Consider the following 25,932-nt stretch of genomic DNA (forward strand, 5'->3'; position numbering starts at 1 on the left):
GACTGGGAGAGACTAAGGCAGCAATATGTTTATCCTTTGCAGTTTGAATGTGGGCTGGTAGAGAACATCTGTTGCAGTTGAAGAAACTTAAGTGGAGTACCTGGATTGAGACCAGCAATCAGAGGAACCTTATAACAGGCTTAATAAGGTCAATTGCTTCATAATTTCAAATGCTTCTCTGTTTCTCCACTAATTTTCCTCTTTCTTTAGTCACTCTACTTACTATATTATATTAACCTAAGGGTTTTATTTTTCATGTGGTAATAGGCTCATTAACATTTCTAATAACTCCTGTAACCTTTGGAGAGGGAAATATCTATATCTCTACAAGCTTAAGCTAACTGTATGTGCAAAATATGAAAAGAACTAATCATACTTTGGTGACAGAGTTCATCCTGCTGGGATTAGCAGACAGTCAGGAGTTGCAGATTATCCTCTTTGTGCTCTTTTCTGTCATTTACACACTGACAATTTGGGGGAATGTTGGGATGATCCTCTTAATCAGGACTGATTCCAGACTCCACACACCCATGTATTTCTTTCTGGCTAACCTGTCCTTTGTAGACGTTTGTTACTCGTCCACCATCACCCCAAAAATGCTGGTGGATTTATTGTCAGAGAAGAAAACCATCTCCTTTGCTGGCTGCTTTCTGCAGCTGTACTTCTTTATCGCCTTGGCCACAACTGAATGCATCCTCTTTGGCTTAATGGCCTATGACCGGTATGTGGCCATATGCAACCCTCTACTGTACCCCTTGGTCATGACCAGGACCGTCTGCCTTAAAATGGCAGCAGGGGCTTTGGCAGCAGGACTGTTGAACTCCATGGTGAACACAAGTTATGTCAGCAGCCTGCCATTCTGCAGTTCCAATGTCATCCACCACTTCTTCTGTGACAGCCCTCCACTCTTTAAGCTCTCCTGTTCTGACACACGCCTGAATGAAAGCATCATTTCTACTTTTGCTGGAGTGAATATGGTCGGGACTCTGCTGGTCACCCTCACATCGTACTCCTACATTCTCTATTCCATCTTCCGTATGCATTCAGGGGAGGGGAGGCACAAAGCTTTCTCAACATGTGTCTCTCACCTGACAGCCATAATTCTATTCTATTCCACCGCCATCTATACTTATCTGAGACCTACATCCAGCTACTCCCTGGGTCAGGACAAAGTGGCTTCCGTGTTCTACACAGTGGTGATCCCCATGTTGAACCCTCTGATCTACAGCCTCAGGAATAAGGAAGTGAAGAAGGCTTTGTGGAATGTAATCACCAGGAAAAGGATCCCTTCATTTCTGTGATTGTTTGGTTAATTTTCTGAACCTAGCAGAGTATTTAATGAATTTGCAAAGCCTATTCAAGCCTACAGTTTTATAAGAATATTTCTAATTATGTCCTTTAATATTCAAGTATATTAGCAAACTTCTATATAACCATAAAACTTTTATGTAACCATTTTGTGTCTTCATGAGTGCTAATTAATAAGGCCTATTTGTAAATATTATTACCTAGAGAAACAAAGATATTGGGGGTTTAGAGATAAAAGTCACAATATCACATAAAACTAGCTATAGTAAACATTGGTAATTGCACATTTATCTTTTTCTCATGTATTCTTTCTTCACCACTTGTGATTTCTAAGATAATACTATCTATTTTCTGTCAAAATTCATTAAATTGAAAATGTTATCCATCTTCAAATATTGAATTATCTCCTGGAAAAGTACTTAAATTTCAAGATTATAGTTTTGACCACTATAAACTCTCCAGCTTTTATTTTCCCCATTACACATATATACACACATATATATTCCTTAAATAACAAGTGTGATTTTGTGGAAAAGTGTAATTTGAGAAAACCACTGTCTGGTTAGAATGTTCCAGTTACCACTGCTATTAGTATTGCCTAAATACACATGATTAGCATTAGCTCATAGAATGTGCCAACAGAGGTCAGAAGCAGTGACCAAAAAAAAAAAAAATCTTATTTTTAAAGGGGCCATTGCCAGTGATTTTTTACTAGAGATAACAAAAATTGCAAAATTCACTTTTCCTATTTCTTAATTTTTATTTTCTCTTTAAATATATGTATTACATTTTTCTCCTGAAGATAAGGCTGATATCTTCAGGTGAGACTTAAATAAAGTAGTTATTGACTATTGATCTGTTTAGATAAAAACAATATGCTTGATGTGAAACACACATGCACTCCCACACAGGATTTTAAAGACATTGACATGCTACTAAGAACCTTAATATGTATAAAGCTTGAGTCACTGAGAGCCAATTTTATCCAAGAGGTTGCCAATGTAATCAATTGATATTAATATTAAAGCTAAGCAGATTAAAAGGTACAAACTTACAGTTATAAAATAAATAACTCATGAAATGTAACGTACAGCATGGTGACTATAGTTTACATGACTGTGTTGAATATTTGAAAGTTACTATGAGTGTAGATATATGAAACTCATCACAAGGAAAAAGAATGTTGTAATATGTATAGTAATGATGATAGCTAGACTTACTGTGGTGATCATTTCACAATATATACAAGTATTAAATAATTATCTTTTACACCTGGACCTAAATAATGTTATATGTCAATTATACCTCCATTGTAAGACAATTAAAAAGAAAAAATAAGCATTATTAATAGGAAGGTAGACAAAAGTTGCCTAGTAGAATTCTGGAGGAAACTGAGATCAGGCTTGCTAAAAAGAGACACCCACATTTATAGTTTTTGAAGGAAAATTCCTTATACAACTTCTCCTGCCCTTCCCTCTGAAGTGGCACATGATTGGAGAGGTGGTAGTCAAGTCATCTGAGATGTGGTATAGCAGGCTTTATGACCTGTCACTAACAGGTCACTCTGCTCATACATACAATGCCCTCAGTGGTACATGTCGGGGACCTTGACCAAATGGATGTTCACAAAGGCATCAATGTTGTCTGAGCACCCAGGGGCCATGCTCTCACCCCACATTGGTTACTGGCCCTGGAGGCCTACGGCAGAATGATCAGGCTGGTCTCAGAGGTGGTTCATTATTTCACTGAGTAGCTAACCTACTTGATTCTGTATCACCTGCTGATCATTGAGTGGATTCTTTCCACTTTCTTTGTCCTGGGTATTTAATGAAATCATATATGGAACCAACCGTTTCACCATAAGTACTAATATTATATTCCTCCCATTAAATGTTTAAATTTTCAGTAAAACAGAAATAGCAACAATATTTGGAAATTGAACTGTAGTTATTCTGAGACTTGAGTTTTCAGACACATCATACTTCAGATATATCATTTTCTTTGCCTACTCTCTAATATAGCACTCCTACATGTAATTAATCTTATGTGCAAAATCTACACATATTTTCTGCTTTGTGGACTATTATCACTTAATGTTGGTACTTTATTTTAATTCATTGAATGTGGGCTTCTTATGTAGATTTTTATTATTTTACTAGAGGCCTGGTGCACAAAATTCGTGCACCAGGGGGTGTGTCCCTCAGCCCAGCCTGCACCCTCTCCAATCTGGGATCCCTAGAGGGATGTCCGACTGCCCATTTTGGCCTAATCCTAAACAGGCAGTCGGACATTCCTCTCACAATCTAGGACTGCTGGCTCCCAACTGCTTGCCTGCCTGCCTTCCTGATTGCCCCTTACTGCTTCTGCCTGCCTGCCTGATAACCCCTAACCACTCCCCTGCCAGTCTGATTGATGCCTAACCGCTCCCATGTAAGCCTGATTGCCGCTAACTGCCTTCCCTGGTAGGCCTGGTCACCCTTAACTGCCCTCCCCTGCAGGCCTGGGTCCCCCCAACTGCCCTTCCCTGAAGGCCCGGTTGCCCCCAACTTCCCTCTTCTGCTGGCCTGGTCTCCACTAACTGCCCTGCCCTTTAGGCCACATTGCCCCCAACTGCCCTCCCTTGCAGGCCTGGTCCCTTCCAACTTACCTGCCCTGTTGGCCATCTTGTGGCAGCCATCTTGTGTCCACATGGGGGCAGCCATCTTTGACCACATGGGGGCAGCCATATTGTGTATTGGAGTGACAGTCAATTTGCACATTACTCTTTTATTAGATAGGATTTCTTTAATTATTTAAATTTAGATTATTTCTTGAGACATAAAAGCATAAAACAGACTGCTGAAACTCAGAGGGAAGCAGAGGGTGCATGGGAGGGTGGGTAGGAAGAGGTCAACCAAAGAACTTGTATGCATATATGAACACCCATAGACACAGACAATACGGTGGTGAAGGCCTGGGATGTGGAGCAGGTAGAGGGTAAGAACAGAGGCAGGATAGATGGGGTCAATGCAGGAGGGAAAGGGGTCATATGTAGTACTTTCAACAATAAAGTTTTCTTTAATTAACTAGATTTTGTAATTGTTTCATTTTACCTTTCATATTGTAGTCTTTTAAAAGTATTTAAATTACAGAGTATAAAACAACCTTACCTAATATAATCAAGATATTTGGAAATCTAAATCAACAATAGGATCAGTATCTTTGTCAAGTAAGTCAATGATAAACAATATATTTAGTGCATTTACAATTATGCTTTCAAACTCCTTTTCTCATAGAATTTACTTTGGTAATAGTGAAGTGACATGTGACAATATAAAACTTACCCTACACGTCATAAATTGCAAATCCCTTTGATCAATACCAAATTTATACCCAGTGAAGAGACGATAATCCTCAGAACACTAGAGTTTATCTCTTATGCACCTTCTGTGAAAGTCAATATCTATATTACTTTATAAGGTAATTAGAAGAAAAACACAATAAAGAAATATATCCTAGAATCCTGAAACACCAATAGAAAAATAATACTAGTATACGCACTTCTATGTTGATAGCAGTATTACTTACTTACAATAGCTAAGATTTGGAAATAGCCCAAGTACCCATGAGTAGATGAGTGGATACAAAAGCTGTGGTACATTTACACAATGGAATACCATGAAACTGCAAAAAGAAGAAATTCTTACTTTTGAGACAACATAAAGAAACCTGGAGAATACAACAAAATAAGCCAGTCAGAGAAATAAGAAGATCACATGATCTCACTTACCTGTGGAAACTAATGAACAAAATAAATTGATGAACAAAATGGGTCCAGAGTCAGGGAAGCATCTAACAGATGGATGAATCTCAAGGGGAGGGAGCAGGAAGAGATCAACCAAATAAGTTATATGCATATATGCAGAGCCCATAGACACAGACAATACTGCAGTGAAGTCCTGGAGTAGGGTGCGAGCCTCGTGGAGCAGAGTAATGGGGGGGGGGAGGGGGACATCTGTAATACTCGCCACAATAAAGATAAATTGAAAAAACAGTTTTCACAGATGCCAATCAATTTTTGTTTACATTGTTATTTTTATTGAATTTATTGGGGTAACATTGCTTAATAAAATGATATAGATTTCAGATATATAATTCTATAATACATCATCTATATATTATATTATGTGTTCATCATCCAAGTAAAGTCTTCTTTCATCATCATTTATCCTAAATTTACCCTCTTCTACCTCCCCACTAGCTCCATTCAGTATCTTTCATGATGTTACAGATTTTTCTTTAGAAGCACAACAACTCCACATGCTCTGATGTTAGGGAAGTTAGATTTACTAGAAGATACACACATATATGTATATGTGTGCATATGCATTTGTATATAATTATGTATTATATGTTATATATATATATATATATATATATATATATATATATATATATCAGTAAAATTTCCTAATTGAGATAAAATGAAAATAGACATAAAAATTAGGTAGTTGGGTGTTAATGCTTCTCTTGAAGCCTGAACTCAAGTCAATTTTTTCACTTCCTAGCAGTTCATTCATTGAAATGTCAAGTCTTGCTTTATTCATCTGAAAAATGTAAAAATAATAATACCTCTCTGGAAAACTGATGTAGATAATTAAGAATTTAATTGGGAAAGTGTAATACAGAACTCAATGCATGATGAGTTCTCTCTGCCAGTAGATTCTCCATGCATATGGACCCCCAATGTGCTTCATTCAACCTGGTTTTACCTGCATATTTAGCTCTGGAAAAACTGTGTTATCATCCCCTTCTATGATAAGGACAATAATTGCAATACGCTCACACAATCTTACCTTATAATAGACAAATATGCAAATTGAACGCACCTTTGCTACGCCCAAGCCACGCCCATCAACCACGCCCACCAGGAAACCGTTGCAATTTCAAAATAATAAAAAAGTAATTCTATTTCCTTATTCATTGTCCTATTTAATCAGGGTATATTTTTTTAAACACTATACAATGCATTTAGTTAGTTGCTCTTTGCCATTAATTTCACTCAGGAAAAGAATTGGATTGAAATTTAAACTGAGTCATCATCCACACACACAGAAAATACATAGGTAAAGGGAAGAATAAGAATTTGGTAGTAGACTACAACCCATTGAAAAAGGCGAAAAATACAAAGAGAGAGGCAATGTAAATAGCCAATTTCTTTTGGACATTGGTAAAAGTGTTTAAGGTGATTCAGAGGTCAGGAACCACTTCATGATGCAATGTTTGATTCCACATAACTGCGTGCGATTATATTTTATTTTATTTTGCGCCTGGGAGTTTCTGCCGTTAGAGGATTGACTACACAATTAAACACTATAATATAGTCCCCACGGTCACCCAATTTTCTCTTCCAGGAAAACAAAATAAAAGTGCAGCAACATGTATTGACTCAAGCGGATTCTCACATTTTTACTAGTAAGTAACTCAAATGTTCACTGCATTTCATGTCATTTACAGAGTGAAATTTTTCTTTTTTCTTTTTAAGCTCCAACTAAGACCCCCTAAGAAAAATGAAAATAATAGTCTGCAGGAGCAAGACACTGGGGAAGGAAGCTCATAAAATTTCTTGCTGTTATTCACTGCGGTGGACAGGTACTGTGCCTGCAACTACATGACACTAATTTGATTGTGTACTTTCTATCAAGAATAACGATTTAGTTCATTTTTAAAATTACAAAATCATCTTATAATATACAATAGAAACCAAAATATTGGGTATTTGAAATGGGCACTATTTTGTGGCTTGAGGTACACAAGAAATTTCTGGGAGGCAATGCATGAATTTTGGAATTGTAGAATAAACAGAGTGGTCTTGAGAAATAAACAATGGATTTGTGTTAAATGCACACACCTTTCATAGACTGGGAGAGACTAAGGCAGTAATATTTTTATCCTTTGCAGTTTGAATGTGGGCTGGTAGAGAACATCTGTTGCAGTTGAAGAAACTTAAGTGGAGTACCTGGATTGAGACCAGCAATCAGAGGAACCTTATAACAGGCTTAATAAGGTCAATTGCTTCATAATTTCAAATGCTTCTCTGTTTCTCCACTAATTTTCCTCTTTCTTTAGTCACTCTACTTATTATATTATATTATTCTAAGGGTTTTAATTTTCATGAGTGAATAGGCTCATTAACATTTCTACTATGTCCTGTAACCTTTGGAGAGGAAAATATCTACATCTATACAAGCTTAAGCTAACTATATGTAAGACATGATGAGAACTAATTCTACTTTGGTGACAGAGTTCATCCTGCTGGGATTAGCAGACACTCTGGAGCTACAGATTTTCCTCTTCTTGCTCTTTTTTGTCATTTACACACTGACAATTTGGGGGAATGTTGGGATGATCCTCTTAATCAGGGCTGATTCCAGACTCCACACACCCATGTATTTCTTCCTGGCTAACCTGTCCTTTGTGGACGTTTGTTATTCATCCACCATCACCCCAAAGATGCTGGTGGATTTATTGTCAGAGAAGAAAACCATCTCCTTTGCTGGCTGCTTTCTGCAGCTGTACTTCTTTATCGCCTTGGCCACAACTGAATGCATCCTCTTTGGCTTAATGGCCTATGACCGGTATGTGGCCATATGCAACCCTCTACTGTACCCCTTGGTCATGACCAGGACCGTCTGCCTTAAAATGGCAGCAGGGGCTTTGGCAGCAGGACTGTTGAACTCCATGGTGAACACAAGTTATGTCAGCAGCCTGCCATTCTGCAGTTCCAATGTCATCCAGCACTTCTTCTGTGACAGCCCTCCACTCTTTAAGCTCTCCTGTTCTGACACACGCCTGAATGAAAGCATCTTTTCCACTTTTGCTGGAGTGAATATGGTGGGGGTTCTACTGGTCATCCTCACCTCCTACTCCTACATTCTCTATTCCATCTTCCGTATGCATTCAGGGGAGGGGAGGCACAAAGCTTTCTCAACGTGTGTCTCTCACCTGACAGCCATAATTCTGTTCTATTCCACCGCCATCTATACTTATCTGAGACCTAGTTCCAGCTACTCCCTGGGTCAGGACAAAGTGGCTTCCGTGTTCTACACAGTGGTGATCCCCATGTTGAACCCACTGATCTACAGCCTCAGGAATAAGGAAGTGAAGAAGGCTTTGTGGAATGTAATCACCAGGAAAAGGATCCCTTCATTTCTGTGATTGTTTGGTTAATTTTCTGAACCTAGCAGAGTATTTAATGAACTTGCAAAGCCTATTCAAGCCTACAGTTTTTCATGAGAATATTTCTAATTATGTCCTTTAATATTCTAGTATATTACTAAACTTCTATATAACCATAAAACTTTTATATAACTATTTTGTGTCTTCATGGGTTCTAAATAATAAGGCCTATTTGTAAGAAAATCTTACCTAGGGAAACAAAGGTATTGGGTGTTTAGAGACAAAAGTCACAATATCACATAAAATAGCTATAGCAAACATTGGTAATTGCACATTTATCTTTTTCTCATGTGTTTATATTCCACCATTTGTGATTTCTAAGAAAATAAAATGTATTACCTGTCAAAATTTATTAAATTGAAAAAAAATGTTATCCATTTTTAAATATTGAATTATCTATGAGAAAAATATTTAAATTTCAAAATTATATTTTTAATTACCAGTATAAACTCTCCAGCTTTTATTTTCCTCATTACACATATATACACACATATATATTCCCTAAAAAATAATTGTGATTATGTGCAAAAGTGTGATTTGAGAAAACCGCTCTCTAGTTAGGATATTCCAGTTACCACCTCTATTTCCTTTCCTTCTCCTCAAATGTTTCCAATTCTCTCACTTCCTATCTCCCAAACTGACACACACACAGTAATCCGCACACATACACATTTGGCTGCTGGCAAAGAGTTTACTGCATGAAGACTTAAATGGATGAATGTGCCACATATTACTTACCATAGCTCATGGATTTCTTACATATAGAAATCCTCTATGAATTTCTAATAAAAATATATTAACCTTTTGCACTCGGATGTCGAGTGTGACTCGACACGGTTAGCATCGGTAGCAGGATTTGAGAAAAAAGCAAGCGAGTGCAAAGGGTTAAAATTTATCTTTATATTAAATCTAAGCATTCTAAATATGCAGGTAGACAGGCAGCTGGGTTCTTAGAACACTGGAGGAAACTGAGTGAGGGCCAGTGCTTGCTAAGGAGACAGCAACATTTACAGTTATTGGGGGGAAATGTTTCACCACCTTTCCTTTACCCTTGCTGCTGAAGTTGCACCTGATAGGTGTTGTGATGAACAAGTCATCTGGGATATGGCACAACAGAACTTATGGTTTGTCACAAAGAGGTCATCCAGCTAGACCATTCATAATGCCCTCTATGATCCACACAGGTGACCTTGGCCAAACAAATGTTCACGAAGCTATTGGTGTTTACTCTGGACCTGTGGGCCATCCTCTCACCCCACAGGTATATAGTCGGTATCTGGCCCTGGAGCCCCTGCAGCAGAATGACCAGACTGTCTCGGGGGTGGTTCACTCATTCCTGGGTACCTTGCCTACTTTCTTCTGCACCAGCTGGATGTTCATCGGCTAGATTTTTCTCTGCTTTCCGTGCTTTGTATATTTAATGGAATCCTATATGGGACCAGGCTATTTCACAAATACAAACTAATATAGACCTTCCATTAAATGCTTTAATTTCCAGTAAAACAGAAATAAGAAAACGTTTGAAAGATGAATCTACTTTGAGATTTGGGATTTTAGACAAATCATATTTTCAGACATGTTCTCCATTCTCTAGTTCAGTTTTCCTACATTTAATTAATCTCATTTAAAAGTTCTACAAATATTTTCAACATTGGGAGCTATTGTCTTTAATGATGTTTCTTACTTTTTAATTCATTAAATATAAGATTCTTATGTCAATTTTAACTATTTCTTAAATCCATTAGTATTTCTAAGAATTATTTTTATCATATGTTCTTGCTTATTGTTCAATACATTTATATGAAAACTTTTCCAAATATTTTTTACTCTCTTTAACTCAAAAGAAATTTAAATTATAAAAGCATTAACAGCCATAGCTGGTTTGGCTCAGTGGGTAGAGCATAGGCCTGCAGACCAAAGGGTCCCGGGTTCGATTCCGATCAAGGACATGTATCTTGATTTGCAGGCTCCTCCCTGGCCTGGGACCTGGTCAGGGCTCATGCAGGAGGCAACCAATAGATGTGTTTCTCTCACATCAATATTTCTCTCTGTCTTCCCCTCTCTCTCCACTCTCTCTAAAAACCAATGGGAACATATCCTTGTATGAGGATTAAAAAAATAAAGGCATTAAGAGACTTTTAATTTTTATATTGTATGTGTGTGATTTTATCATTTTCTTCTTTCTCCAGGACCTAACAATATTTATTAACCCCCTCCCACCTCCAATGAATGTAATGTTCTTTTCGCATTTTTGTCATAGTATCTCCATTCCTTCTGGCTTTTAAATTCCCAGTCTTTTATTTTACTTGAATATTTACTGTTACTACATACCACAAATATACACATTTCAATCAATGTTTTGCCTTATTCAATAGTTTTGAGAAATTTATTTATTAAAATTAATGAATTTTGAAATGTATGTCTTTAGGCTATGTTTTAATCAATATTTTTATCAGTAATTAGATGAGGCCAAATAGAGAATAGTTCTCAAAACCTGTGACCAAGTTGGAAAGTATGCAAGTAAACTGAAAGGAGTAAAAGAATCAATATTCAAGAGTCACAAATTCCAAATAAGCAACTAAATATAATCGTTAGTAGATGGAGCCCTGAATTTAGACAAGAAAATATGAGTACAGGAGAAATATGAGAAAATATGATGTTATTATATAAAAATAATGTTGGCTTAATTTGTAGTTGTACAGTAATATGGGAAATGTAGCTTTCATTGATATATTAAAAACTAGTAGCCCATTTGCAGGAAAATCCTGCAAGCGGCTGTTGCGGCAGCGTGCTCTGCCGCTGCCACCACCTTTACGGCCATTGCGTCTGCACCTGCTTGCCACTGCCGCCTGCCCTGCTCCGCCCCGTTCCACCCCGCTCCAACCCCGCCCGGGCTTTCCTTCTGGCAGTCACCTTGCTTTCCGCTTTTCCTCCCTCTTCCTTCTAAGTTGTCTTCAGTCTTCACTCCTCCCTCTCTCAGCGTATGCAAATTAACCGCCATCTTTGTTGGGTAATTTGCATACTCGCCCTGATTGGCTGGTGGGTGTGGCTTTGGCGGGTGGGCGTGGCTTGGGCGTAGTGAAGGTGCAGTCAATTTGCATATTACTATTTTATTAGGTAGGATGGGAGGAGAGGGCATATGTATTGTAAATAATAATTAGGTTAAAGGCTAGAGCCAAGATTAAGTGAAGTAATAATTCCATTTAAACTCCACAGTGATCAAATAAAATCAAAGATAGTGTGTTAATTCATAGTCAGCAAATGAATAATATGATGTCCAGAAATAAATAATATTTATTTATTTTGATAAAGTGAAATTAGCAAGGGACAAATCACAAAATGTCTGTGATCCCTACACTGGAAACAACCTCTATATGAACAGAAATAAATAATATGATGTCCAAGAGGCAATGCTTAAGTGGTGGGCTGCAGGGCAAAAAAAAAAAAATCAAGTACAAAGTAGTTGAATTGATGTGAGAATCTGTATTCTGTACAAGAGGAATGTGCAAAAAACTTTATTGAAAATACATAGCTTCATACATACATTGTTAAATAGCTTTCTCAAAAATGTATGGGATGCATGTCAAATAGAATGTGTGGATCAGAAAGCAGAAATGTGAATATGTGTTGCTAATTTTAGATCTAATTTACTGCTTTAGCTGAGAAATTGAAATGTATTATCTTTAAGGTTCTTTTACATTTTTGTGATTTAAATCCTGTTGTGAAAACATTGCATATATCCGTGAACCACCCTTAAATCTTAAAGAGTCCTTGCTATATTTCAGCCACTATCAAAATTGATTGCCTCAAGAACTGAAGAAAGAGGTGATGAATATTGTCCAAGGAATTTTGAGGTTTTGCAAACAGGAGATCAACCTGATGGAGATGTGTGTCAGAAACTCTGAGTGTCTGACTTAGGCTCCAAATCCTCAACCTCCTGAAATTGTATGATCATATTTACCATGTGTTGTTCAACAAACAAACATAATAAAATATGATGCACTGGCTAAGTTTTTGTGGAGTCTGTGTCAGATTCATTAATACACTGGGAAGAGAAACAGAAAGATGAAAAAAGGTACAGGCTTAGAGGGGATATGGCAATAGAAGCTTTATTTATAAAGCTGGAAAATATAATGAGCAACATAAACATGTTAAAGTGGAGGTTTTATTTTATTATCATGCCCAAATCATATGCTACTTAAGATGTTGTATTTCAGAATAAGTTGTGTGCTAGATTTGGTAAGCGATATTAAAAAAGAAGAAACACACACTTAAAGTGTGGATGATTGCCGAAACCGGTTTGGCTCAGTGGATAGAGCGTCGGCCTGTGGACTGAAGGGTCCCAAGTTCGATTCCGGTCAAGGGCATGTACCTTGGTTGCGGGCACATCCCCAGTAGGGGGTGTGCAGGAGGCAGCTGATCGATGTTTCTCTCTCATTGATGTTTCTAACTCTCTATCCCTCTCTCTTCCTCTCTGTAAAAAATCAATAAAATATATTTTAAAAAAAAGAGTGGATGATAAATTATATCTATGGCTGAGTGTAATGACATAGCTTTATCCTCCAATAGTAGTGCCCAAATAGACATGATTAGCATTGGCTCATAGAATGTGTCAAAAGAAGTCAAAAGCAGTGACAAAAGAAAAACCACAAATCTTATTTTTAAATGGGCCATTGCCAGTGATATTTTACTAGTGATAACAAAAACTGCAAAATTCACTTTTCCTATTTCTTAATTTTTATTTTTCTCTTTAAAAATATATATTACATTTTTCTCCTGAAAATAAGGCTACGAACTTCAGGTGAGACTTAAATAAAGTTGTTATTTACTATTGATCTGCTTAGATGAAAACAATATGCTTGATGTGAAACACACATGCACTCACACACAGGATTTTAAAGACACTGATATGCTATTGAGAACCTTAATATGTATAAAGCTATAGTCATTGAGAGCTGACGATGTCCAAGAGGTTGTTTCCAGTGTAGGGATCACAGATATCTTGTGATTTGTTCCTTGCTAATTTCACTTTATCAAAGATGCAGGCTGTGACTCCATTCTCCTCACGTTCTTGGTCAATGGCATCATTGTTCCTGTCAGGAATATTCCATGTTATTTTTTCAAGAATGTTTTTAGCAAAACTGTTTACCCTTTGCATGGATTCAAATTGATTTCTGATGTTGCATTCTTGCATTTATAAATGGTGTAAAGAAAAAAACACCAGTAGCAATAACAATGCATTTACACATTGCTACTTATTCTGAGAGCTGCAATTTATTAAAATACATTCAAAGAAACTGTGAATTAACTACCATCCAACTACATTGGGCTTAATTATACATTAAGCAACATAGAACACCATTATAGCTAAGCAATTACCAGCAAGCAAGAAGAGCAAAGGTGGAGACATCACACTTCCTGATTTCATACTGCAGGGTAGGGTAAAAGTAAGTTTACTGTTGTTAATCTATACTAATAAAAGCTAGGTGACCCTTGCATGCCATGTCATCACAAGATGGCCGCCACAACAGAGGCAGGGCCTGGCAGCCACTCTAGGCAGTGAGGCCTGGGGGTCCTGCAGCTCCATGTGGCGTGGAGGAGGCAGGTCCCAGCATCTTTGCCATCTCCCACAGATGAGGCGTGTCCCTACAGAAGATGCAGGTTGTGGCAGGGGAGGGCAGCTGAGGGCAATCAGGCCAACAGGGGAGGGCAGTGGGGGCAATTGGGCCAGCAGGGGAGCAGTTAGGCGTCAATCAGGCCAGCAGGGGAGCTATTTGGGGTCGATCAGGCTGGCAGGCAGAATTAGTTAGGGGCAATCAGAGAGGCAGGCAGGTGAGTGGTTAGGAGCCAAAATTCCCGGATTGTGAGAGGGATGACACAGATTGAAGAGGGTACAGACCGGGCTGAAGGACACACCGCCCCACCCCCATGTATGAATTTCCTGCACCGGTCCACTAGTATGTAAAATAATATAATAATTCTATCTAATAAAGAGGGAAATGCTAACTGACTCTCATACCATTTCAAAGATGGCAGTACCCAAGGCCAATAAGAAGGGAATATGCTAATTGACTGCCCCACATCAGAGATGGCAGTGCCCACAGCCAATAAGGAGAGAATATGCTAATTGACTGCCACGTACTCAAAGATGGCAGCACCCACAGCCACAAGATGGCGATATCCAATCTCCTGAGCCCCATGGGGGTGTCAAGCATGTGGCATGGCCTGGCCTGCACCCAGCCAGGTCAGGCCACTCCATGAGCCTGCCTCCAGAGTCCCCCAGTCCCCTCAACCCCTCAGCTGCCTAGGGCCGCCAGTGGCTCAATTAACCAGGTCCATCTGAGGCTTGTACTGCCAGCAGTGACAGCAGCAGAGGTGTGATGGGGCATTGCTTTCCCCTGATCACCAAGTTGCCTCCTGCACCTGATGGCTCCCAGTGTGTGTGAGGGGGCAGGCCAGGCTGAGGGACGCCCCCCTCCAGTGCATGAATTTTCATGCACCGGGCCTATAGGTAATAAATAATAATAATGCAAGAATAAATCCTTGAGTTTCGCATACTCAAACTGCAAGCCTACTTTCCTCCCACTCTAAATATGACAAAACTTAGCAACCAAAACAGTATGGTATTGGCATGCAAATAGACACATAGATCAGTGAAACAAAATAGAAATTCCATAAATAAACCCACTCATATATGGCCAACAAAGGCACCAAGAACACACAAGAGGGGGAAATAGCCTCTTCAGTAAATGGTACCAGAAAAACTGAATATCCACATGCAAAACAATGAAATTAATTTCCTATTTTACACCACTCACAAAAATTAAATTGAAATGTATTAAGGACCCCAATCTTACAACATATACAAAAATCAACTAAAATTTAATTAAAGACTTAAATATCTAATAAGGTGTATATATATATATATAGGAAATTCAATAGGAAAAAAAAATTAACTGTATTCCAGAAGAGGGAAAGGACCTGACTAGACATTGATAGACACAAGACAGAGTTCACATGATTTTGGTGACTCACTAGACATGTGGGTAAAAGACATGGAGAACGATAAATACGTTAAATTTATAATGTGGCTGAGGTGTGTTTTTTTAATACTATTTCTTTATTAAAAAAAATATTTTTATTGACTTCAGAGAGGAAGGGAAAGGAAAAGAGAGATAGAAACATCAATAATGAGACAGAATCATTGACCGGCTGCCTCCTACATGCCCCCTACTGGGGTTCAAACCTATAACCAGGGAATGTGCCCTGACCAGGAATCATAGTGGTCGATGCTCTACCACTGAGCCACACTGACCAGGCATGGCTGACAATTGTCAATTTATGTATGACAAAATTGAGAGTAAAAACAGAAGAAAATGTTTGAGCATAATGTCTATGTAAATCCTGTGACCACTGATTACAATAGCTGCACTGCTACAAACCTGGTCCTGGCCACTATTAACCCCCCCTCCCACATGGATTGTTGTAACCACCTTCTAACTCATCTCTCTGCTTCCACCCTTGCCCTCACTAATGTACTTTGTGTTCTTATTTCATACCACCTTTCAAGCATTTTACTCACTTCCTACAATGTAAGAAACACAATATGTATCATTAATGATTTTGAAAGATGCCATGACGTGGTTGTACATTATGAGTCCCTAAAAAGCCCAAGTGTTCTATATAGATGGAAAGGAAGACTGTATTCTGTAGGAAGAGAAGGTGAAGTTGGAGTCTGGGAAATGGAGGAGAAACTTCAAAACTCATGACAACATAGATCTTGGAGTATGTGTCACTGTGAAAAAGGTCACAGTTTAGCACCAATGAAGGCTGGGTGGAATCATAAAAGTGAAGTCTAGGGTCCAACACAGTGGAGGAAAGACTGAACTTATTTGGTAAAATGCTTAATTATTTAAGGAGCTGATTGGGATAAACCTACACTGCATTTAGCACTGTGTTTTCTAATGGTTATTCAAATACAGATATTTTAAATATGCATTATACATAATATATATTATATTTGTAATACATATTAATTATGTACTTAAGAGTTTATACATATTTAGAGATATAAAAAAGTGTACAAAAGCAAATTTTATATTTTGTCTGGTGTCAGGGGTGAACCCTATGATCAAATTTCCTTATACATTTTATTTTACCTTTCCCTGTTTTGATTTTCCCATAAAGCCCTAAATTTAGCAAATTACTTCTAAAGTATACCTAAAGGTCAGAATATATAAGTAAAGCTGTTAAGATTGTTGGGGGTCACGGCAGGGCTGAGGACTTATTAAAGCAAATTCTAATATCTTTATTTCACATTCTAAAATTCAAATGAACCTAGGACTTGCTATGATGTATTATTACTCATATATAAGTTTTTGGGATATTTAAATGGAATATTTTAATGATGGAACAAGGCTATATTTCTTACTTTTCTGATGAGTGTCTAAGTCTCTTTACCAGATAGGATGTGGCCCAGGCTGGCCTGAACTGGGATTGCACTGGAGTCTTACTGATGACCTTGCCCTTCAGTCATCTGAGATGAAGTTCACAGAGGAAACATAAAACCAAACATGATGAAAAAAACATCTAAACAGATAGCAAACTAGCAGGTGCTAGGCAGACAAAAATGCAAATAAAAAGCAAACATGGAGCAGATTGGGCGGGAAGGAGAAAAATGTCTCACAAGTTACTTCGAGAGGTTCTTATCCCGAGACTAAGCTACCTGACATGTCTGTTTTGCCATGTTCTTCATTTGTGCATGTTGTTAATATGAACAGGAAAAATAAAGTTTAAGATTGTTTTCTTTTTGCCATGTCAGAATTTTAAGATATTGGATTTCAAACATATTAACAAAAGTACAAAACCAACAAAAAAAATCCTGCATTACCTATCCCATGCCAGTGAGTTGAAGGGACTTCTACATTGGAACTGTTTTGTTCATATATGGAATCTACAGGACAAAATCCCTCATGGGAAAACCACACTACATTGATGGGTTTTTTCCTGCTCAGCTTTTCGGATGTTCACAGTCTCCAAGGATTTCTTTTTGGGGTGTTTTTTATCATCTATGTGATTATTCTGATGGGAAATAGCCTCATTGTTCTAATAATCAAGGCGGATCCTTCCCTTCGGAACCCCATGTATTTTTTCCTTGGGAACTTTTCTTCCTTAAAAATATGTTATGTGCCAGTCACTGTCCCCAGATTGTTAATAGATCTTTGTAGACAAAACAGAAATATTTCCTTTCTGGCCTGTGCTACTCAAATGTATTTCTTTCTGGTCTTGGGAGCCACTGAGTGCTTTATTTTGACTGTAATGGCGTATGGCAGGTATGTTGCCATTTGCAAGCCATTACTCTACCCTCTCATCATGAACAATAGGCGGTGTATGCATTTGGCAGCTGGCTGTTGGGTGACTGGAATTCCAGTGCACATAGGGCTCACCTACCACATTTTCTCTCTACCCTTCTGTGGGTCTCACCAGTTGAATCACTTTTTCTGTGACATACCACCAATCGTTAGGCTTGCCTGTGGGGACACTTCATGATAGCAATGTTGATTTATGTTCTTGCTGTTCTAACTTGTCACTATTCCTTTCATGTTGATTCTTGGATCTTATGGGAAAGTTATCTCCACCATCCTGACACTGCCATCAGCAACTGGGCGAGCCAAGGCATTCTCCACTTGCTCTTCCCACCTCATGATTGTAGCTTTTCTCTTTGGATCAGGAATGATTTCATATTTAAGACCAAAGTCCAGTACTTCAACAGGGATGGACAAATTTCTTTCTCCTTTTTACACCACTGTGATACCAGTGTTGAACCCCATGATATATTGCCTGAGAAACACAGATGTTTGGATGGCATTAAGAAAATTCCTGTCGACATGGATTGTTCTATGACTCTAAAATGTAGTTTCTGAAAATGTGTTTCTTATCTATCACAGACTCCAGACATTAATTTTGGTTCTTCTCCAATATTGCTAGGAATCTCAAGTATTCTGGACGAGTGATTTCATATTTGTATGTCACATGAAATAAACTACGCTCTTATTTTTAAATAGAAAATTAACTCAAAACTGAGTTTGTTACAGAAGACCAAAGAAATACCAAGCATGCTTCCTAGAGAAAAGGAGGGGCCCCGTTCATTAACACTAGGGGACTCTGGTAATAATTTCCAAATCAGAGTGAAGAAACATGCAGAGAGCCTGTCTATATATATCCCGCTCGTGGCCTGCAGGAAGGCCCCCAGGTGTCAGGCCACATCAGATGGTCCATCCTGGCACCAACATAACAACCCTCTCCCCCGCCCCAGGGCAGTGCATTGTTCACAGTTCCATGGCCTCTGCATTTAGATAACAAATTCTGCAAGACCAGTTTCCTCCTCAAGTTCAAGGTATTGAAATTTTTGAAATAACACAGTGGAATCATTAAAGGTTGTTGTTGTCATTGTTCTCTAGATTCCAGAATATTGCCTACATTTTTTTCAAAAAAAAAAAGAACATTCATCTTTGTATCTCCAGAGCCCAATATGTTGTCTGAAAAATAATAGGTATTGAATTAACTTTGCAGCAAAGGTGTAACTACTGATGTTTTACCTGCTTGTGATCACGAAGTGTATTAAAATCAAGCAAGGTCATGGAGAGCAAGGAAGAATTAGAATCCAACAGTAAGTTGATGCATTAAAGAAAATTGACATTCCACCTGTTTTTATTGGTGATTCATCAGCTAATTCAGTAAGATAAATTCACATATGAAAAAGGGGGCACACGTAGTACCAGAATTTAGTTTTCCTCTAGAATGCCAACTAACTGCCTTTACTTTTATTGTATTAATTAAAAGACTTGATTGTAATTTTGTTTTACAGGTTTTAAATGTATAGAAAAATAATAATACAAATTGTGGAGGTGAGAAAAATAAAGGTATTTCAGTAATTGAAAAAAAGATTTTTATATAAAAACTAGAGGCCCAGTGCACAAAATTTGTGCATGGGGGGCGGGGGGGTCCCCTCAGCCCAGCCTGCACCCTCTCCAATCCAGGCCATCCCTCTCACAATCCGGGACCACTGGCTCCTAACTGCTCACCTGCCTGCCTGCCTGATTGAACCTAACTGCCCCCCTGCTGGTCTGGTCACCCCCAACTGCCCCCCTGAAGATGTAGTCACCCCCAATTGCCCACCTGCCGGCATGGTTGCCCCCAACTGCCCACCCACCAGCCTGGTCACCCCTTAGTGCCCCCTCTTTTCCCCCCCCACCCCGCTGGCCTGGTCACCCCTTACTGCATGCCCTGCCGGTGTGGTCACCTGCAACTGCCCCTCCCTCCCCCCCCCCCCCACCACCAACCTGGTCGCCCCACACAACTTGTTTGGTTGTCTGTTCGGTTGTTTCAGATTCAATGGTCGCTTAGCCTTTTATATATAGAGATACTATAACTTTATCCCTGGGATGTGTGAGAGTCACTTTTCTCACTTCCAGCTCTCTCTCTCTCTCTCTCTCTCTCTCTGAGGCATAAATCAGCAATTTTCCTTTCTTTCTTTAAATAAACTTATAGGGCCTTAATGACAAAGGAATAACTGTGTAATGACAAAGGAATAACTGTGTAAGAAGATAGAAAAATGTAAATTTGAATGCTAAAGCAGCAAAACGAGATAAAACCCATATTAGTCATCTCTGTACTCCCTATGTCTCTTTTCCTCCACATAATCCTGCATTCTGTAAAACTAACACCAACCTTTCCAGGATTGTGGGTTTTCTCACTAAGTTCCCCATGATGTTACTTTCAAAACACAGAATGCCTTCACTCACCTCCACCTTCTCCAGCTCTCCAATCACATCCATCATCAGAGCTCTTTAGAAGGTGATGAGAAAGTGCATGTAACATAATTTCTGTACAATCTCTTCCTACCATTAAAACCACAGCTTAAGAGAAAACTGGAAAAAAAAACCTTTAAGAAACAATTATCAAGGTCCAATTATAAGAAAACATAGTTTTGTTCTTTATATAAAAGAGATTATAAAACATCTTAATTAAATAGATCTTAGAGATATTCTAAAATTCTGTGTAAAAGAGATATCAAAAATACAGTAGATTGCTTTTTAATATATTTTTAGCAATGTAATCTCTAAAGCTGTGTTCTCCCCAATAAGATCAGACTGTTATGGATGGAATACTGAAACTATGAGAGGTGTCTGAAGCAGGGAAGACAGGGTGGGTATTGGTGTACACAATGCTTGCATTCTAAGTTCTGTGTTCAGTCAACATATGAACATCAGAATCTTATTTCCTTTTAAAACGTATAACCTTAGAATTTTATATCAGACATTGCACATTGGAAATCCAGTTGGAGGAAGATGAAAGAAATACGAATAGTCATAGAAGGGCCATGAAAGTGGTGAAACCCTTGTATGGTCCTGGGGATTGCCCTAGCCATGTTAGCACCATGAAGGAATGTGGGCTTCCCAGGGTCAGCTTGAATTTTTGGCTGAAAAGCACAGGTATGGCTCAGGTGGGTCCCATATGAAGATGAACAATTGAGCTGAAAAACACTAGACATAAAATATTAACTTATAGGCAGTTTTACCTCTGCTGACTCCCACAGAACAAAGGGAAGAGGCATTGGAATAAAGAAAGCCTTTCCAAATTTTCCCAGTGGAATGTGTCAAGGCAGGTCAGGAGGTCATGCTTAACATATTTTTCTTCAAAGCATGGCATTAAAAGGTACAAAAGTAAACCAGAGAGAAGGGAAATATATCCTTCATACATATAGGGTGGGACATCAGTAAGTTTACATTTGTTCATATGGAAAACAATACAGTAATTAATAAAATAATAATACAAGAGTAAATACTGTGTTTCCCGCACTCACAACATAAACCTGCTTTGGCCCCACCCTGGATTTCTGACCAAGGACTTATGACAAGAATATATAACAAATACTTGCCACCCAATAATAATAAGACAACCCAGAAAAAAAAGAGAGAGAGAGAGAGCTAATGGACTGAATGAACACTTCATCAAAAAACAAAGGAGACATATGTAAAACTTTAGACAATAAATAAAAAAAGAAAAAAAAATATATAGCCAGTAAGTACATAAAACATGCACTAAAAAATGCAATCAAAACATAATGAGGCATCACAATCAACCATTAGAATGGCAAATATTGAAAACTCTAACAATGCCAAATGTTGGCAGGGGGGGGGCGGTCAAGCAATCATTCTTCTCACACCCTGCTGGTGGGAGAGTAAAATCTTATAACCACTTTGAATAACACTTCGGATATTTTTCCATTGCTTTTCAGAGAGATTGGAAGGGAAGGAGGGAGAGAAACATCTATGTAGGAAAAACACGTTGACTGGTTGCCTCACACTGTGCCCAGTAGGGGCACAGATGCGGGGGCAGGGAGTGAACTGAAACCTCTTGACCTGGAATCAAACCTGTGAACCTTTGGTGTGCAGGCCAACACTCTAACCACTGAGCCCCACCAGCCAAGACAATGCTTATTTTTTAGTGGCTTACATTTTTTTTTTAATTGCACTTCACTTTATGGTGCTTCCCAGATATTGCATTTTTAAATTTTTTTATTTATTTTAATTAAATTTATTGGGATTACATTAGTTAAGGATTATATAGGTTTCCAAGTGTACAATTTTAAGATATATCATCTGTATATTGCATTATATGCCCACCAACCAAAGTCAAATCTCCTTTCACCATATATTTGACCTTCCTTTATCCTGTATACTAACCCCCACCCACCTTCCTTCAGGTAACACATTGCTGTTGTCTGTGTCTCTGAGTCATTTAAATATATCCCTTTTGACCATACGTGAATAAAATCACCCAGAATTTTACCAGCACACACGAGATGCTCTATTTTCCACAAAAGTTAATCTAGGGACAGAGAATTTCACTTCTGGAAAGGGATCTAACCGCCCAAATATATGGAAGAGAGGAAGTGTGCCATGTCCATGTGATAAACAATGAGCACATTTTTCTAAAATTGTGGATGCTCTAGGTCTGTATGAATTACAGAAATAAATAAAGGAAAGCAAATCCACACCAATTATGAAGGATCTGAAATACAATACATAGAAGGAGTTTTAACTTTATCTTGAAAGTAAAACTAGGTGATTAAGTGGTATTTCTTCACCCAGGGACTACCCCATACTGGGGAGCTTTATGCCAGGAAGGGGATGAAGAAGACAGGCCATCTACAGAGAAAGCAGTTTCAAGTGATAAACCCAGATGATTGCCAAACAGAAGCCGTCATCTAGAAATTAAATTGATACACGGGAGAAAGATGTCCCCCAGGGTGAGCATGGCTACTTCCTACTTAAGAACAGCCAGCGTTGAAGCTAGCAAGAATTGTAGAGTTACCATGACTGACACCAAGGAACTTAAAAAGTTTACAGGTTAAAAAAGCACCTACACTCACAAAGTCAGCTTCATGCAAATCCATAAAGGTAAGCGGTAATTGTGTTTTAAGCTTATTTAATGTAAAGGTAGTTATAAACTTGAGGATCAACATACAAAGAATAAAACAGGAAAGCATGAAATTCTAGGATCTTTACCTGAAAATGAATAATTACTTAAAATAAATCATGCAGTTCTTAACTTTCTTAATTATAAAGCAAAATTAGAAATATGTGAAATAGAAATAGTAATGATATTTATAATAAAATTATTCACTTCAGCTAATTTTGAAAACTAGGACTGATGAAAATAGGGAAATGTGAAAAAATATTTGCCTTATCAGTTTTAATTATCAAAGTATTAAGGCAAAAACAGCTGATTGGGCTATAAGGTGGCAATAGGTGTAGTAGATTTGATGGGATAGGAAAACATAATATTTGTTTTGGAAAGTTACAAATCAAATATTAATAAAATGTAATAGAAATTGTCAGACTGTGTTGACTGTCTGATACTGGAGGACTTTAACATAAACCAAACCAAGATTGTGTGTGTGTGTGCATTTGTTTACTTTCATTCATATGTAAAATCTATTTAAATGTCCAGAGCAAATAATTGGGTTTAATCAAAGTTATATTTTATTAGGCAAAGTTATGAAGGCAAAATAGAAAAAGAGAATTGTATTTGGTTACAAATGTGGGTGAATGAGCCATATTACTTGACTGAGTTAAAGATCTATTTATATTTATCAGATAGTGCATACACTGTATAGGAGCTGTTAATAGGGAAAGTTATTTAACAGGATGATAGAATTGTTTTTTAAACTTAGCATAAGTGAGAGGTGTGGTACATAAAGTAGAACATTAATATTGGATATATTTATTCCCTAACTTAAAAAGGTTTGTTTTGATAAAGTTTATTCTCATTGATTATATAATTGGGAAGACTTAAAGCTCATTTTGAATAAGAATAAACAAAAACTGTAAGAGAAAAGCTTTACATTGAAAGAAGATGGAATAGGTCAATCAATACAGAATAAAAATGATGAACCCAGACAAAAACAATAGAAAAAGCCTGCATCATAATTCCACTCTTAATAGGGGTGCAATGATTAGATATTATTATTGCACAATAAGCTCTAAATAACAATGCACACTTCTCATCTTCTTTTGATATCATTCCACTTAAGTATAAAACATACTAGGATTTTATTTCTTGGATTTATTTTAACTGCACATCAGTTCATTTCCAAAGTTTCAAATATCATTCCCTAGAAATAGAGGAAGGTAATGATGGAAATAATTTTAGAGATTATAGAAATACTTTCATGCATTTAAAACAATTAACAGAAGAAGAAGATGTGGTTCAAGAACAGAAATGAATTAACCATCTTGAATTTACCATATTTGCAGATGGAGAACAGATTAAAAACAGAAAACTCAAATTTCACTGCAATGATGGAATTTGTTCTTTTGGGGTTTTCTGACATTCCCAATATCCAATGGATTCTTTTTGGGATATTTTTAGTCATCTATCTGACTATCCTTATATGCAATAGCATCATAATACTGATAACAAAAATTGACCCTGCTCTCCAGACCCCCATGTATTTTTTCCTCAGCAATTTTTCCTTTCTAGAAATCTGTTACGTAACAGTCACTATCCCAAGAATGCTCATGGACCTTTTGACCCAGAAAGGAAACATTTCTTTGCTTGCTTGTGCTACACAAATGTGTTTTGTCCTGATGTTCGGAGGCTCAGAGTGTCTCCTCCTGACCGTGATGGCCTATGACCGCTACGTGGCCATTTGTAACCCTCTGCAATACCCTCTAGTCATGAACCACAAGGTCTGTGTCCAGCTGGTGACTGCCTCCTGGGTCAGTGGAGTTCCAGTCATGTTTGGCCAAACATGCCAGATTTTTTCTCTGCCCTTTTGTGGGTCTAACACAATTAATCATTTCTTCTGCGACATCCCCCCAGTACTCAAACTAGCTTGTGGGGACACGTTTGTGAATGAGATAGCGGTCTATGTATCTGCGGTGATATTTATCATGGTTCCATTTCTGTTGATTGTTGTCTCCTATGGCAAAATTATTTCCAGCATTCTGAAATTGTCTTCAGCCAGAGGGAGGACTAAAGCCTTCTCTACCTGTTCATCTCACCTGATTGTTGTGGTCTTATTCTATGGAACAGCTACTATCACTTATTTACAACCCAAACCAAATCAATCTGAAGGAATTGGGAAACTGCTGTCCCTTTTCTACACCATTTTAATCCCAACATTGAACCCCATTATATATACTCTGAGGAACAAAGACATCATGATGGCACTGAAAAATCTAGCAACTAAGTTTTTACGATGACTCAAAGATTTGAACTTGCTAACAGGTGTGTTTATATGTTTGTCACATAGATACAATTGGGGGTGGGGATATAGTTTCATTCCTATGTTGTTGTTTTCAGAAATTTCTGCACTTTTTAAAAAATTTGTTTTTATTGTTGAGAGTATTACAGATGTTCCCCCATTTCTCCCCCTTTGCCCCTTCCACCCATTTTTAAGTAATGATCATTGATATAATCATAGCAACCTCACATTATGTTAAGGGGCCTTAGTTTCATAGAGTTAAGCAAAGAGCTTCCATGTAATCACAGCACAAATTATCTCAATTGTAACAATCTAATTTGAAGATTCATCTTTCCTCTCACTATGAACTAGTGAGGTAAGACATTGTCTGAGCAATACAATGATACTTAACTGAGTGTGTTATATAACCAGAGATTAGAGTCATGTTCTGTGATATATTTTCTTTAACCTTCCCATTCCTTCAGATATATTAACTGACCTCCACTGTATTATGATTATATTTGGCCAATGAAGAAAAACAAGCAGTAGCTGAGATGGTGGAAGAAGGGAATCCTAGTGGGGTTTTTTTGTGTGTTTGTTTGTTTGTTTGTTTGTTTGTTTTTTGCATTTTTCCTTTTTTGATCTCCTGT

The 25,932-nt window shown here is 37.8% G+C and overlaps 3 protein-coding genes and 1 pseudogene across 3 annotated transcripts; all 4 read left to right on the forward strand.

Moving 5' to 3' along the window:
- The first annotated feature begins 356 nt into the window (after window positions 1–356).
- LOC129151255 (olfactory receptor 5F1-like) lies at window positions 357–1,301 on the forward strand. Its single transcript, XM_054725469.1, has one exon. It carries the CDS (start codon window positions 357–359, stop codon window positions 1,299–1,301), a length of 945 nt encoding a protein of 314 aa, XP_054581444.1.
- A 6,259-nt stretch (window positions 1,302–7,560) lies between these two features.
- On the forward strand, window positions 7,561–8,505 carry LOC103304618 (olfactory receptor 5F1-like). The gene has a single exon (XM_008161464.2). It carries the CDS (start codon window positions 7,561–7,563, stop codon window positions 8,503–8,505), a length of 945 nt encoding a protein of 314 aa, XP_008159686.2.
- An 8,967-nt stretch (window positions 8,506–17,472) lies between these two features.
- LOC114229688 (olfactory receptor 10AG1-like) lies at window positions 17,473–18,429 on the forward strand (annotated as a pseudogene).
- A 5,903-nt stretch (window positions 18,430–24,332) lies between these two features.
- LOC129151273 (olfactory receptor 10AG1-like) lies at window positions 24,333–25,301 on the forward strand. Its single transcript, XM_054725556.1, has one exon. The coding sequence runs from the start codon at window positions 24,351–24,353 to the stop codon at window positions 25,299–25,301; it is 951 nt and encodes a 316-aa protein (XP_054581531.1). The 5' UTR covers window positions 24,333–24,350.
- Window positions 25,302–25,932: the final 631 nt, after the last annotated feature.

The sequence above is a fragment of the Eptesicus fuscus genome, chromosome 13 (assembly GCF_027574615.1).
Source record: "Eptesicus fuscus isolate TK198812 chromosome 13, DD_ASM_mEF_20220401, whole genome shotgun sequence".
Lineage (NCBI taxonomy): Eukaryota > Metazoa > Chordata > Mammalia > Chiroptera > Vespertilionidae > Eptesicus > Eptesicus fuscus.